Source organism: Pan paniscus, chromosome 20 (genome assembly GCF_029289425.2).
Source record: "Pan paniscus chromosome 20, NHGRI_mPanPan1-v2.0_pri, whole genome shotgun sequence".
In the NCBI taxonomy this organism is placed as follows: domain Eukaryota; kingdom Metazoa; phylum Chordata; class Mammalia; order Primates; family Hominidae; genus Pan; species Pan paniscus.
This window is the reverse complement of record NC_073269.2, coordinates 57,415,943-57,431,084: the sequence shown is the minus strand read 5'-3', so window position 1 is coordinate 57,431,084 and position 15,142 is coordinate 57,415,943. Positions and strand designations below refer to the sequence as shown.

At 50.1% G+C, this 15,142-nt stretch overlaps 2 protein-coding genes across 3 annotated transcripts; both read left to right on the top strand.

Moving 5' to 3' along the window:
- The first annotated feature begins 2,888 nt into the window (after window positions 1–2,888).
- C20H19orf84 (chromosome 20 C19orf84 homolog) lies at window positions 2,889–5,426 on the top strand. Its single transcript, XM_003813660.7, has 2 exons — window positions 2,889–3,237; window positions 4,206–5,426. The coding sequence occupies exons 1-2, from the start codon at window positions 3,203–3,205 to the stop codon at window positions 4,729–4,731; spliced, it is 561 nt and encodes a 186-aa protein (XP_003813708.1). The 5' UTR covers window positions 2,889–3,202; the 3' UTR covers window positions 4,732–5,426.
- A 304-nt stretch (window positions 5,427–5,730) lies between these two features.
- Window positions 5,731–13,850, top strand: LIM2 (lens intrinsic membrane protein 2). 2 transcript variants are annotated; one of them, XM_057300617.1, is made up of 5 exons: window positions 5,731–5,786; window positions 6,274–6,454; window positions 11,186–11,335; window positions 13,120–13,254; window positions 13,497–13,850. In XM_057300617.1, the coding sequence occupies exons 2-5, from the start codon at window positions 6,280–6,282 to the stop codon at window positions 13,556–13,558; spliced, it is 522 nt and encodes a 173-aa protein (XP_057156600.1). In that variant the 5' UTR covers window positions 5,731–5,786; window positions 6,274–6,279; the 3' UTR covers window positions 13,559–13,850. The 2 variants fall into 2 exon arrangements, with proteins under 2 accessions (XP_057156600.1, XP_003813707.1); XM_003813659.5 differs by having other exon boundaries at window positions 6,274–6,580.
- The last annotated feature ends 1,292 nt before the right edge of the window (window positions 13,851–15,142 follow it).

Sequence of the window (15,142 nt, the reverse complement as noted above, 5' to 3'; positions counted from 1 at the left end):
CGCTCGAACCCGGGAGGCGGAGGTTGCAGTGAGCAGAGATCGTGCCATTGCACTCCAGCCTGGGCGACAGAACAAGACTGTCTTAAATGAATAAATAAATAAATAAATAAATAAAATTTTAAAATACCCTGTAATCCTAGCACTTTGGAAGGCCTAGGTGGGAAGATTGCTTGAGGCCAGGAGTTTAACACCAACTGGCCAACATAGAGAGACCTCTTCTCTATTAAAATAAATACATAATTTTTAAAAATGTGGATTAAATGAGTTCATATTATTCATTAAAATAGATCTCCAGTCTGGCCAACATAGTAAAGCCCCATCTTTACTAAAAATACAAAAATTAGCGGGGCATGGTGGCGGGCGCCTGTAATCCCAGCTACTCAGGGGGCTGAGGCAGGAGAATCGCTTGAACCCAGGAGGTGGAGGTTGCAGTGCACTGAGATAGCACCACTGTGCTCCAGCCTAGGTGACAGAGGGAGACCCTGTCTCAAAAAAAAAAAAAAAAGACCTTCATTTTACAAAATAATTTAGAACTCCCCCAACTCTCAAGGTTGTGAAAAACAAGGAAAGACTTAGAGAGGGCTGCAGATTAGAGGAGACTAAGCAGAGAGGATGACTAAATCCAATGTGGTAGTCCAGATTGGATCCAGGACCAGAAACAAAGGACATTAGTGTAAAAACTGGTAAAATCCAAATAAAGCCTGCAGTTTACCTAATAGTCCTGTCAGTTTCTTAGTTGTGACTAATGTACCATGTACATTACATGACAATGTAAGATGGCAACATTCGGGGAACTCCTGTCTGGAGTAAATGAGAACTCTCTGTATTATCTTTGTAACTTTTCTCTAAGTATAAAAGTATTCCAGGCGGAGCATGGTGGCTCATGACTGTAATCTCTTGGTACTTTGGGAGGCCAAAACAGGAGGATCTCTTGAACCCAGGAGTTTGAGACCAGCCTGGACAACATTCTGAGACCCTGTCTCTACAAAATAAGGCACCCCGTGTGGTAGTGTGTGCCTGTGGTCCCAGCTACTCGGGAGGCTGAGGTAGGAGGATGGTTTGGGCCCAGGAGGTTGAGGCTGCAGTGAGCCATGATCACACCACTGCACTCCAGCCTGGGTGACAGAGGGGGACCCTGTCTCAAAAAAAACACACGCAAAAAGTATTGCAACATAAAGCATTTATTTAAAAATATAAAGACCTATGCCACTCCTCTTAGCTGAGTATTTTCCAGTCCCTGAATCACTACATTTGTTTTACTTTCAGAAGCTGTTCCCTCCCCAGGAATATTCAACTTCCAGTCTTCCAGTACCTTCCCATAACAGCCTTTTCTAACCATCTTATCTACTTAATTTTTTATTCTTTTTTTTTTTTTTTTTTTTTTTTTGAGATGAAGTTTCACTCTGTAGCCCAGACTAGAGTGCAATGGTGCCATCTCAGCTCACTGCAACCTCCGCCTCCTGGGCTCAAGTGATTCTCCTGCCTCAGCCTCCCAAGTAGCTGGGACTACAGGCATGCCCCACCATGCCTGGCTAATTTTTGTATTTTTATTTATTTATTTATTTTATTTATTTTTGAGACAGGGTCTCACTCTGTTGCCCAGGCTGGAGTGCAGCGGCACGATCTCAGCTCACTGCAACCTCTGCCTCCCAGGTTCAAGCGATTCTCCTGCCTCAGCCTCTCGAATAGCTGGGATTACAGGTGCCTGCCACCACGCCCAGCTAATTTTTGTATTTTTAGTACAGATGGGGTTTCACCATCTTGGCCAGGCTGGTCTCAAACTCTTGACCTCAAGTGATCCGTCCACCTCGGCCTCCCAAAATGCTGGGATTACAGGCGTGAGCCACCGGGCCAGGCCCCTAACCACGTTATCTGCTCTATCTCCCTACCTCGGTGCCTCTATATCCTCTTGCCCTGATTTGACATCTTCAGGTACTTATTCTTACAGAATATATGCTATGTATGTCTCATCTGTCTCCCTTACAAGCATGCAAGTTTCCTGAGAGTAGGGGCCATGTCTATTCTGTCCCGTGTGAAGCCTGGAGCCCAAAGCATAGCAGACATTGAATATTTCTTAAATGAATGCATGTAATAATGACGATTGCTTCTCAGCAAAACACCGTCACAACCACCAGCAATAACAATAAGTAAATCTCATGTGTTCAGCCTAATTGTGGTCCAGATTCTGTGTTTACTAATACACAAGTAATATCACGAGAACCTGGACAATAATATTAGCCCCATTTCTCAGATGGAGAAACTAGGGCATAGAGAGTAGAAGGACCTAAAGTTACAAAGCAAGTTAGAGACACGGCACCTAGTAGAACCCAGCGCCTAGAATGGCTAAGACCCCCAGACCATCTACCACGCCCTCTGCCCTGGGGAGTGTCCACATTTCCCTACCTAAAACGTCCCTTGAGTCCTAAAGAATCTGTCTTGAGGATATGGCAGGAATAAAGAGAGAGAGAGACAGAGAGAGAGAGAGAGAAGGGGGCAGGGGTTCCGGGACTACTGGATCTGAGAGAGGAAGGGGGCTGGGGAACCAGAGTCCGGGGTCTGAAGAAGGAGGGGCTGGAGCCTGGACTCCCGGGTCTGAAGGAGGAGGGGCTAGGACCCTAGACTGCCGGGTCTGAGGGAGGAGGGGGCCGGGGATCTGGACTCCTAGGTCTTAGGGAGGAGGAACTGGGGATCTGAACTCCAGGGTCTGAGGGAGGAAGAGCTGGGGATCTGGACTCCCAGGTCTGAGGGAGGAGGGGCTGGGGCCCTAGACTTCTGGGTCTGAGGGAGGAGGGGCTGGGGCCCTAGACTTCCGGGTCTGAGGGAGGAGGGGGCTGGGGATCTGGACTCTTGGGTCTTAGGGAGGAGCTGGGGATCTGGACTCCTGGGTCTGAGGGAGGAAGAGCTGGGGATCTGGACTCCTGGGTCTGAGCGAGGAGGAGCTGGGGATCTGGACTCCTGGGTCTGAGGGAGGAGGTGCTACAGGGTGCTGGAGGCCTTAAGTAAGCGATCTTGGGGAACTAGATCCAGCTCCCCGCCTGAGCTCTTTCTTTTGGGAGCCCGGATAACTCCGCGAGCCACGCCCCATTTCTGACCCGGCCAAGCCCCGCCTCTCTCGGCCTCGGCCCCTCCCCAACCTTCCCGGGCCCCCGAAGGATCTCGGAGGCGAAGTTGCTAGAAGATACGTAAGAGGGCCGCAGTGGAGATGGAACAACCAAAGGACGGGGCTGGGCCTGAAGGGTGAGACAAACAAAGACCTCCTGAGAGGGGGACAGAGACCCAGAGAGAGGAGGGGACAGAGAAAACGAGAGACAAAGGGCGCGCTGAACAGACCTGCATAGAGAATCAGGAAAAACAAAAAAGGCTCAGGTATCACCACATAGGTACAGAATCTTAGAAGATCTTGGTGAGAGTTGAGCGAGATACTTAGAAACAGGCGGAGGCCGGGTGCAGTGGCTTATGCCTGTAATCCCAGCACTTTGGGAGGCCGAGGCGGGTGGATCACATGAGGTCGGGAGTTCGAGACCAGCCTGACCAACATGGAGAAATCTGTCTCTCCTAAAAATACAAAATTAGACGGGCGTGGTGGTGCGTGCCTGTAATCCCAGGTACTCGAGAGGCTGAGGCAGGAGAATCGCTTGAACCCGAGAGACAGAGGTTGCGGTGAGCCAAGTTAGCGCCATTGCACTCCAGTCTGGGCAACAAGAGTGAAACCCCGTCTCGAAAAAAAAAAAGAGCTAGAAACAGATACTCATCGAACAGAAATTTCCAAGAATAAACCAAGAAATGTGAAGACTCCAGGGATCCCCAGAAGGCTGGAGAAATCGTAGCTGTCCACCGTTGTAGCACTTACCAGACCCAGCCCTGTCATACGCACCTTTGATACCATCCAAAGCCATCTGTGACTATACACAAATTAAGGTTCGGAATAGGAAAATGATTTGTCCAAAGATACACCACCAAAAGCGAGGCCGCCAGGAATTGGAACTGAGTTCTGTCTGATGCCGAAGTTCATGGCAGAGCTGTCTGTTTCTTTAGAGAGACCTGGGTTAGAAACAAAAAGAGAGAAGCGGGGGAGGAAGTCACAGGTGGGCACTGAGGATGGAGAGATGGCTGCCTTCCGCAGAGGTGCATAGACAGCCTGGCAGCGAGAAACAAGGAAGTACGGAGACGCTGAGCCCCACTGACCTGTCTTTTTGTTGTTCTAGGAACAACCTGTCCCTGCCGTCATCTGGGACCGAGCCATGGCCCCCTGCGCCTCTCCCAGCCCCTCCACCCTTGCTCCTGAGCTCCACAGACCCCACCCACCTGGGGCTCCCGGAGAGCGTGGCCTCTGTCACCGTGCCCATACGCCTGGACACCCTCTCCTGCCTCCTGCACAGCGCCCTGCTGGGGGCCTACACCTTCCAACAGGCCTTGCCCTCTTGCCCCTGCTGCCCCCAGGCAGGCCACTCCCAGCCGGGGGCAGTTAGGAGGCCTCCCAGGGGACGCGGAGGCTGGGAAGTCAGGCACAGGCCAGGCTGGGGCCGAGGCCCGCATCGTCGGGGCCTCGGGAGAGCTGAGCAGCCAGAGAGGGGCCGGGCGGGAGGCCCTGGGGCTGGCCCCAGGACCCCACCAATGACACTGCCATCACCGCCAACACTGCCTGCCCAGGATGGGAAGAAGGAAGCTCGAGGTCCAGAGCCGCCCCTGGAAACACCACTGGCTGCTGAGGACTGGGAGACAGAGTACTAGGACCTTGGAGGGTCCGGCACCTGAGATTGCAGTCACCCAGGAGGGTTTTCCTGGGGCCCAGAGTGATCTCAGCCCTGTCAGAAGAACCCCAAGAAACATCTTCCATCCTCCCCTCTCCCCAAAGCCACGATCCCAGGAGTAGCTCCTGTGAGGCACTTGGTGAACCTGACCTAGGTCACCTGAATCCCAAGTGAGAAGAAAACCCTAAACCTCGTACCCAGGCCTGTCTCCTTGATGGCCTCAACCCCATTCCCAATGCCATCCCCAACCACAACCACAATCCTTACCTCATTCTCAACCCCCAGGGCTCCTCCAACCCCATTCCCTACCCTCTCCCTAATCCCAAAGCCACTCCTACCTGCCTCTCTCTTCCCCACTCTCAATACCCTATTCCCAAACCCATTCATTCCCATCCCTGTCACCAGTCCCAGCTCCACTTCTGTGCCTCAACCCTAACCCACCCTCTTTACCAACCCCTTTCTCCTCATTGCCTATGTACCTCAGCCCATCTTTAATGTCCTCTGAATCTACAGCCCCAAAGAGCTCCATCCTCAACCTCAGCCACAGCCCTGTGTCCATCCCCACAAAGAACCGCATTGATCCCACATATCCAGACACCTGTGACTCCCCACCCCACTGCCTGCTCTTCAGGTAGAAAGCCCTGGTTGAACAATAAACGCATGACTCTCCCTTAATCTTGCGTGTGTGCGCGCGCCCGTGTGTGTGTGTGTGTGCGTGCTTACACAGCTCGGACAAAGCCAGGGTTGCTTTGAGCAAGGGTGGCGACAAGGTATTGGGTTCCGGGGAGGGTCACAGAGGTCAGTGAGTGGGTGGGGGGAGCCCCCTGGATGCCTGCTTCAGCGAATTCCATTTGAGGCCTCTGCCACCGCTGCATTTCTGCCTGCTGGAAGCTGCTGGGTAGTGGGACCATTGTGTAGGGAGGCTTAAGGGATTTGGGGAACCTAAGGGGGCAAAGAGGCCAGTGACCAGGCTCAGCTCAGTCTGCACAGAGGGGCCGTGGCAGAAGGAGGGCTCGGGCAGGCTCTGCCACTCAGGTAGGCACCAGGCATGAGACCTGTAGCCCCCTCTTCCCCAAGTCCCAGGAGTCTAGGGTCCCAGCTCCTCCTTCTCCCAGGACCTGGTGTCCCACCCCCTAGCCCCTAGCCCCTTCCTTACCCACCACCCAGGAATCCAGGCTCCTGGGCCCCTTCTCACCTAGGACTCAGGAAGCTACAACTCAGGAAGCTAGGCCTCCAGCCTATTCCTTGCTCAGAACCTGGAAGTCCAGGCCCCCGGCCTTTTCTTCCCAGAACCCAGCCCCCCTCTCCCTGTTGTCTTTCCAGGATCCCTACCATCCTCCTCCCTCAGACCCAGGAGTCCGGGCTCCAGTCCCCTCCTCGCCCAGGACCCAGGCGTCTAGGTCTCCATCTCCTTCTCCCAAGCACTTGGCATCCCACTCCTGAGCCCTCTCTTCCCCCAGTTCCTTCCTTCATCAAGTCCCGGGAATTCAGCTCCCAATCCCATCTCTCCCCTTCCCCACAGATCACCATGTACAGCTTCATGGGTGGTGGCCTGTTCTGTGCCTGGGTGGGGACCATCCTCCTGGTGGTGGCCACGGCAACAGACCACTGGATGCAGTACCGGCTGTCAGGGTCCTTCGCCCACCAGGGCCTGTGGCGGTACTGCCTGGGCAACAAGTGCTACCTGCAGACAGACAGCATCGGTGAGCCCCCCGGCCAGGGTCCAGGCCGCGCCTGGGGAAAGAGCAGGGCGGACCTCGGGGCCCAAGGACACCTGTATTCCAGATGGAGAACTCTGCGGCTCAAAGAGGGAAAGGGAGCAACCCAAGGTCACTCAGCATGGAGGGGGCAGAACTGGGACTACAGGGTTGTTTTCTAGCTGCAGTTTCACGGGGTGCTGGTTTGAAGGTTAAGTTGGGAGAGGTGGCATTTCCTGACGCTTCAAAGGTGTCATGCACAGCAGTTGGGGCTAGTGTTACGAAACAGCATTTTCTAAATATGTACTATGGACCAAGAACTACGTTAGGTACTGGTGGATACAGAAGAAATATGGGCCCTGAATTTGCTAAATACTGCATAAAGTAGCATAAAGTATTTTTGCCTACTTATAATGTGCCAGGCCATAGATAGAGAGATACATAGAGATATATAGTATATTGCTTGCTGCATAGCATCTATAATATATTAAGTTAATGTATACTATATTATGTGTAATATATGCAATTTATATTATTACATATAATTTATGATGTGTTATATATAACTACATATATACATTAATAAATTAATATACAGTATAGTGTATTATACATGCACCTCTATTACATAATAAATTACTAATACATAATATATTGTATATAATATGCTACATATATAAGTAATGCACATGTAATATATTATATATGATGTAGAATCCATTATATTACACATTCATTATCTAATAAATAGTATATATCATGGCACATTATATAATAAATTAATAATGTATATATTATACAATATATTATATAATAAATTAACATATAATGTAGAGTATATTATATTGCACACTTATTATATAACATATTAATAAATTTGGCCAGGCGTGGTGGCTCACGTCTGTAATCCCAGCACTTTGGGAGGCTGAGGTGGGCGGATCACCTGAGGTCAGGAGTTCAAGATTAGCCTGGCAAAAAAGGTGAAACCCGGTCTCTACTAAAAATACAAAAATTAGCCAGGCATGGTGGTGCGCACCTGTAATCCCAGCTACTCAGGATGCTGAGGCAGGAAAATCGCTTGAACCTGGGAGGCGGAGACTGCAGTGGGCCCAGATGGCCCCACTGCACTCCAGCCTGGACAACAGACGAAGACTCTGTCTAAAAAATAAATAAAAATTAATTAATAATATATAATATGTTGTGTATTACTACTAGTAACAGTAATAATAATAACTGGCATTGATTGAGTGCTTACTATGCCCTATGTGCTATTCTAAGCACTTTACATGGATAAACTCACTTCCATCCCCAACAACACTACGGGCAGTTCAATTGTATGTAAGAGTGAGACATGAGATTTGATCTCAAAATTCAAACATCCTCTTGAGTAGCTGAGAAGAAGAGCTAAGCGTCACTGAGTGCCGGACGTGACAGGCATGGGAGACTTCGCCCACTCATCTCTCCCCGAGCCAGCCCTGAGAGAGAGGCAGGACGATGCCTGTTTGCTGGAGAGGTAGACTGAGGCAGGGAGAAGTGAAAAGACTTGCCTTGGGCCACCAGCTTCAGAGTCCGCTCTGCCTGACTCCACACATCCTTCTCATTTCTGGCTGTCTCATTTGTGACACTTCTACATTTCTCCTGCTTCAGGCTGGGAATTCCCCGAGGGACAGCCCTGAGCCACCTCTCTGTCTTATCTCTGCCAGGGATGCAGGAGACAGGGAGCCTTGGTGAAGGTCTTTCGTTTTTTCATTTGTTTGTTTTTGTTTTGTTTTGTTTTGTTTTGTTTGAGACAGAGTCTCGCTCTGTCACCCCTGCCAGAGTGCAATGGCGCTATCTCGGCTCACTGTAACCTCTGCTTCCTGGGTTCAAGCAATTCTCCTTGCCTCAGCCTCCCGAGTAGCTGGGATTACAGGCACCCAAAACCATGCCTGGCTAATTTTTGTATTTTTAGTAGAGACAGGATTTGACCATGTTGGCCAGGCTGGTCTCGAACTCCTGACCTCAGGTGATCCACCCGCCTCGGCCTCCCAAAGTGCTGGGATTATAGGCGTGAGCCACCGAACTTGGCCTCATTATTTCATTTGATTTGATTTTTGTAGAGACAGCATCTCACTGTATTGCCCAGGCTTGTTTCAAACTCCCGGCTTCAGATGGACGTGGTGGCTCAGCCTGGAATCCCAGCACTTCTGGAGGCTGAGGTAGGAGGATCACTTGAGCCTAGGTGTTTGAGACCAGCCTGTGCAACGTAAGGAGACCCCATCTCAACAAAAAATAAAAAATTAGCTGGGCGTGGTGGTGTGCTCCCGTGGCCCCAGCTGCTCAGAAGGCTGAAGTGGGAGGATCACTTGAGCCCAGAAGTTTAAGGCTGCAGTGAGCTAAGATAGAGCCACTGCACTCCAGCCTGGGTGACAGAGCAAGACCCTGTCTCAAAAAATAATAATAAGATAAAACAAATACTTAAAAAGAAACCCTCCTGGCCTCAAGCAATCCTCCTGCCTCGGCCTCCCAAAGTGCTGGGATTCCAGGCCTGAGCCGCTGTGACCAGCCTGAATTAGTGTGCTAGGGATGCCATAAAAAAGCCCCACAGACGGGGTGGCTTGAACAACAGAAACGTGTTGTCTCACAGTTCTGGAGGCCGAGATGAAGATGTGGGCAAAATCAGTTCCTTCTGAGGGCTGTGAGGGAGAATCTGTTCCATGTCCCTCCCTCCCTGGCTTCTGGTGATTTTCTGGGAATCTTTGGTGTTTCTTGGTTTGGAGATGCATCACCCCAATTTCTACCTTCCTCACACATGGCATTTTTCCTAAAAGCATGTCTGTGTCCAGATTCCTCTTTTTATAAGGACGGCAGTCTTTGTTTTATGTTTTGTTTTGTTTTTGAGTTGGAGTCTCGCTCTGCCACCCAGGCTGGAGGGCAGTGGAATGATCTTGGCTCACTGCAACCTCCACCTCCCGGGTTCAAGTGATTCTCCTGCCTCAGCCTCCTGAGTAGCTGGGATTACAGGTGCCCACCACCAAGCCTGGCTAATTTTTGTATTTTTAGTAGAGACAGGGTTTCTCCATTTTGGCTAGGCTGGTCTCAAACTCCTGACCTCAGGTGATCCACCTGCCTTGGCTTCCCAAAGTGCTGGGATTACACTGGGCAGGAGCCACCACACCCAGCCCAGTCTTTGGATTAGAGCCCCACCCTACTCTAGCATGATCTCGTCTTAACTAATTATATTTGCAAAGACTCTATTGCCAAATAAGTTACCATTCTAAGGCACTAGTTACAATTTCAACATAAACATTTGAGGCGGGGGACAGAAAGGCATAACCCATAAAATCCATGGAGAAACAGCCAGGAATTTCTCTCACCGAGGCTTCTACAAGGCAGAAGACTGGGTTTTACAAAGATCCTAGACTTTTTACTTTTCAATGGCAAGATGCAAGGTTTGAGGTGCACCATTTCCCAGGTGCTCCGGCAGACAGAATAGCCAAGCAGTTAGGAGCGTGGGCCTTGGAGCTTGGATTCTGACTCCAGCCCTGTTTCTAATTATGAGACCTCGGGCAAGTCACTTTACCTCTCTGGGCCTCCATTTCTTCACTTGAAAAAGAAGCATAAAAATGGTACTTATAGAGTAGGGCTCTGGAGGAATAAATAACATCACACCTGGGTAGCGAGCCTGGCATATAGTTAGCCGTTGCTAAAGGATGAAGAGATTATTATTATCTTTCCGGAGGGGCCATCCCTGGGCAAAGCACAAGAGAAGAATGGCCCCGGTGCTCAACATTAATTCATTTCACGCATTTATTGGGCACCTATTATGCACCAGGTGTAGGTGCTGGGGACACAGTGGTGAATGAGACAGCAAGGTGCTTGTCCTTGAGAGCTAAGGATTTACTGAGGAGAGACAGACATTATAAATAAGTTAAAAACAAGTAAATAGGACATTTTCAGATATAAGCAAGTAGTATAAAATAAATGAAAGAGTAGGCTGGGCGCAGTGGCTCACACCTGTAATCTCAGCACTTTGGGAGGCCAAGGCAGGTGGATCACTTGGGGCCAGGAGTTTGAGACCAGCCTGGCCAACATGGCAAAAGGCCGTCTCTACTAAAAATACAAAAATTATCCGGGCATGGTGGTGCGCACCTGTAGTCCCAGCTACTCGGGACCCTGAGGCAGGAGAATCATTTGAACCTCAGAGGTGGAGGCTGCAGTGAGCTGAGATTGTGCCACAGCACTTCAGCCTGGGTGATAGAGGAAGACTCGGTCTCAAAAAAAAAAAAAAAAAAAAAGAAAAGAAAAAAAAAGAAATGTGAGAGAGACTAGTAATTAGTAGGAAAATATAGGGAATCAGCATTCATTCATTCATTCATTCAACAAACATTTCCCAAGGCCAGAATGCAAACCAAATGTGTGGTGTGGGTGTTTATGACACAGAACCAACCCACCGCCTGTCTTCAAGGAGCAATCAGGCTGGAGGGGGAGACAGACAAAGAGAGTCACAACCCTTAGCCGTGGGTGAAGATGATGACTGAGGGGTGGGGAGATGCTTCCTAGAGGATGGGTCACGGGAGCTGTGCTTTGGAGGATGAGTAGGAGTTTGCCAGGTGAAGAAGAGGGCATTTGCAAAGAAGGGAAGGATGAGCTGGGTTAGGGATATGGAAAGGGGCAAGGCATTTTCATCTCAGAGGTAGCAGCATCTCTCACTTAGAGCAGGGGAGGTGTGGGAATGACCATGGGGTGCTCCCACAGCATACTGGAATGCCACCCGGGCCTTCATGATCCTGTCTGCCCTATGCGCCATCTCCGGCATCATCATGGGCATCATGGCCTTTGCTCATCAGCCTACCTTCTCCCGCATCTCCCGGCCCTTCTCTGCTGGCATCATGTTTTTTTCCTCAAGTGAGTAAGCCCACCCTCTCCCTACCCCTCTCCTCGCTCTCATCTCAAACCGCAATCTGTCCCCACCCCTCAACACCATTCTCACCCCTTACTCCTCCTCACACTCAACCCCACCCCACCCTAATCCCATCCCCACACCCAAAACCAACCTCATGACTATTTCTAGTTCCAGTCTATTCTGACACTAGCTGGTGTACTACAATTCAGTTCTGGCACGAATCACCTAAAATTTGTGTTTGACTCCACAGGTTAAGACCACAGCCCCTAGCAAGACTGCTTCCACCTCAGCTACAAGCTGCAAGCCGGGTGCCTGGGCCACCCATGCTTTTGATCCACTGGCTACAAACTAGGAGGTTCCCAAGACCCATTCAGATTCAAAAATTTGCTGGAGGCCGGGCGCGATGGCTCACGCCCGTAATTCCAGCACTTTGGGAGGCCGAGGCAGGTGGATCACTAGGTCAGGAGTTTGAGACTAGCCCGGCCAACATGGCGAAACCCCATCTCTACTAAAAATACAAAACAAAATTAGCCAGGCGTGGTGGCGGGCGCCTGTGGTCCCAGCTACTTGGGAGGCTGAGGCAGGAGAATGGCATGAACTCAGGAGGCAGAGCTTGCAGTGAGCTGGGATTGTGCCACTGCACTCCAGCCTGGGCGACAGAGCAAGACTCTGTCTCAACAAAAACAACAACAACAATAACAACAACAAAAATTGCTGGAATAACTCATAGAATGCAGGAAAGTGCTATACTTACAGTTATAGTTTCATTATAGAGGACACAACTCAGGTCCAAGCAAATGAAGAGACACAGAGGGCAGAGTCTAGGAGAGCCCAAAATGCAGAGCTTCCAAGCCTTCTTCCTGTGGAGCCAGCGATCACCCTCCCAGCACACAGATGTTTTCACCAATAGGGAGTGCCACTGAGCTTCAGTGTCCAGAGGTTTTATTGGAGTCTTGTAAAATAGGCATGACTGATTGAATCGTTGGTCATTGATGGAATGCAGTTTCCAACTTCCTTTCTTCCCTGATATCAAGTGGTTCAGAGCCTCAACCCTCTAATATCATGGTCGGTCTTTCTTTCTTTCTTTTTTGTTCTCCTTTTTTGAGATGGAGTCTCACTCTGTCACCCAGGCTGGAGTGTAGTGGCTCGATCTCAGCTCACTGCAACCTCCACCTCCCCTCCTGGGTTCAAGTGATTCTCCTGCCTCAGCCTCCTGAGTAGCTGGGATTACAGGCACCCACCACCACACCCAGCTAATTTTTTTAAATTGTATTTTTAGTAGAGACGGGGTTTCACCATGTTGGCCAGGCTGATCTTGAACTCCTGACCTCAAGTGATCCACCCTACTCAGCCTCCCAAAGTGTTGGGATGACACGCATGAGTCACTGTGCCTGACCTGGTTGGTCTTTCTGACAACCACACCCAACCCTGAGTCATCTCATCTCATTACCATAAACTCAGGTTGGGCCCAAGAGGCTCAAGAATAACAAAGACCCTCCTATTACTCAGGAAGTTCCAAATATTGTTTCTCCTTCCCAGGAACCAGAGACAATGGCCAATTACATTATAAAACACAAGCGTGTCCAACCCCATCCCAAACCTATCCCCCAATCATCTTTACCCCTAATTTCAACTCAACCCCCATCCTCACTCTTATCCCCACCCCCAACCCATTTCCACCCCTTTCCCCAATCTTAGTTCCCACCCCCATCATCAGCTCTCTGCCCACCTCCAAAATCACACCCAGCCTTAGTCCCACCTGCATCCTCCCGCCCTCTCTCCCCAGCCCTTTTCGTCGTGTTGGCCTTGGCCATCTACACTGGAGTCACCGTCAGCTTCCTGGGCCGCCGCTTTGGGGACTGGCGCTTTTCCTGGTCCTACATCCTGGGCTGGGTGGCAGTGCTCATGACGTTCTTCGCAGGTACTGGGGGCAAGGGGTGGGAAGGTCAGTGTCTGGGGCAGAGTGGGCAGCAGATAGGGTGGAAGATGACAGGGTGTCCCACATGAGTCCCACAGCACTGGGTCAGGAGGAAGACTCCAGGCCTATGGAGTCTGGGGTCGGGGATACCCAGGGAGAAAGAGAGTAGGGTGTTGGGCTCTCTTGGGGTGGAAATGGAGCTGGGGGAGGTTTGGGGGGGTGAATTTGAACTTCTTCTCATGCAGGGATTTTCTACATGTGCGCCTACCGGGTGCAGGAATGCCGGCGCCTGTCTACACCCCGCTGAGCCCAAATGTGTCCCCCAACTTCATCTGGAAGTTAAAGTGAGGCCACTGAAGAGGAGGAGGAGGGTCTAGAGGCCTGAAATCCTGGTTCCTAGGGGAATGAGGGGGCTCAGTTCTGGACTGTGGGTTTGTGGGGGGAGGCTGACTCCTGGTCCTAGGCTGGAAGGAGGAAGAATAGGGCCCATGGGAGGGAGCTGAGAAGACTCAAGTCCCCGTCTGCCTGGCAGGTTGTTAGAAAAATGGACTATCCATTAGAGCAACTTTCTGGGGCCTAATAAAACTGATGTGAAACTACTAAAGTGTTAATCCTTGAGGGACTAGGATGGGGAGAAACAGCTGTAAGGGTGGTGGGTGTGGGCAGGGGTGCTTTTTTGTGTGTTTTTCTTGTGGTTGTTGTCTTCATTGTTTTGAGACGGAGTTTCGCTCTTGTTGCCCAGGCTGGGGTGCAATGGTGCGATCTCAGCTCACTGCAACCTCTGCCTCCTGGGTTCAAGTGATTTTCCTGCCTCAGCTTCCCAAGTAGCTGGGATTACAGGGGCCCACTACCACGCCTGGTTACTTTTTGTATTTTTAGCAGAGATGGGGTTTCACCATGTTGGCCAGGCTAGTCTCGAATTCCTGACTTCAGATGATCCGCCCACCTCTGCCTCCCAAAGTGCTGGGATTACAGGCGTGAGCCACCGCACCCAGCCCAGGGGTGCTGTATTATGGAGGCCTGACCTTCTCAGTTTCTGCAGGGAGGGGAACAGAGATAAATCAACAGTCCGTGTCCAGGAGCTCACCACAGTTCAACTTCCAGGATATGGATGTGTAGGATAATCGGACAAATGAAAAGATCTCTGAAAATACTCCCTGCCCACCCCACCTCCAGTTGGCTCTCCCCAGCCTCCTCTCTCCTCCCCTGATGCGTCCCTTCAAAGGAAACACCAGAACCCTGAGCCTTACCTCCGGCACCTGCTCTTCACACACCATTCATGACCGTGATCTTCTCTTCATTCACTCATTAGTAATTCATTCTATTAATTGATGCTGGCTGGGTGTGGTGTCTCACACCTGTAATCCCAGCACTTTGGAAAACCAAGGCAGGTGGATTGCTCAAGCCCAGGAGTCCCCCAGGCAACATGAGAAAACCCCATCTCTACAAAAAAAAAAAAATTAGCTGGGCATGTTGGTGTGTGCCTGTCCCAGCTACTCAAGAGGCTGAGGTGGGAGGGTCGCTGGAGTCCGAGGAGATGGAGGTTGCAGTGAGATGTGATAGCACCACTGCACTCCAGCCTGAGCGAGAGTAAGACTGTCTCAAAATAAAAAAGAAAAAGAAAAAGAAAATAAATGGTTGCTAACTGCCATGAGATTTACTGATGTCTATCATAGAATAAGACTATTTCATAAGGCTGATTCTAATCAGACTATTTACTACAGCTATGCTAATAAATGTTATGTTTATAGAGGCTTATTCCCTAAAATAATATTTACTGGGGCCTCCTCAAATAAAAATACTGTATTTATAGAGGTTTTCTCTAATAATAATGGCAATTGAAGATTTCTCTAATAATTTATTGAGGCCTATTTAAATAGAAATATTTGCC

What these genes read in the sequence shown, in the direction of transcription:
- C20H19orf84 (XM_003813660.7), top strand. Translation starts at nt 3,203, where the DNA reads ATGGAACAACCAAAGGACGGGGCTGGGCCTGAAGG. An exon ending in GACGGGGCTGGGCCTGAAGG is followed by an intron (nt 3,238 to 4,205) that starts GTGAGACAAACA and finishes TTGTTGTTCTAG; the next exon opens with GAACAACCTGTCCCTGCCGT.
- LIM2 (XM_003813659.5), top strand. Translation starts at nt 6,280, where the DNA reads ATGTACAGCTTCATGGGTGGTGGCCTGTTCTGTGCCTGGGTGGGGACC. An exon ending in CATCATGTTTTTTTCCTCAA is followed by an intron (nt 11,336 to 13,119) that starts GTGAGTAAGCCC and finishes CTCTCTCCCCAG; the next exon opens with CCCTTTTCGTCGTGTTGGCC. An exon ending in GCTCATGACGTTCTTCGCAG is followed by an intron (nt 13,255 to 13,496) that starts GTACTGGGGGCA and finishes CTTCTCATGCAG; the next exon opens with GGATTTTCTACATGTGCGCC.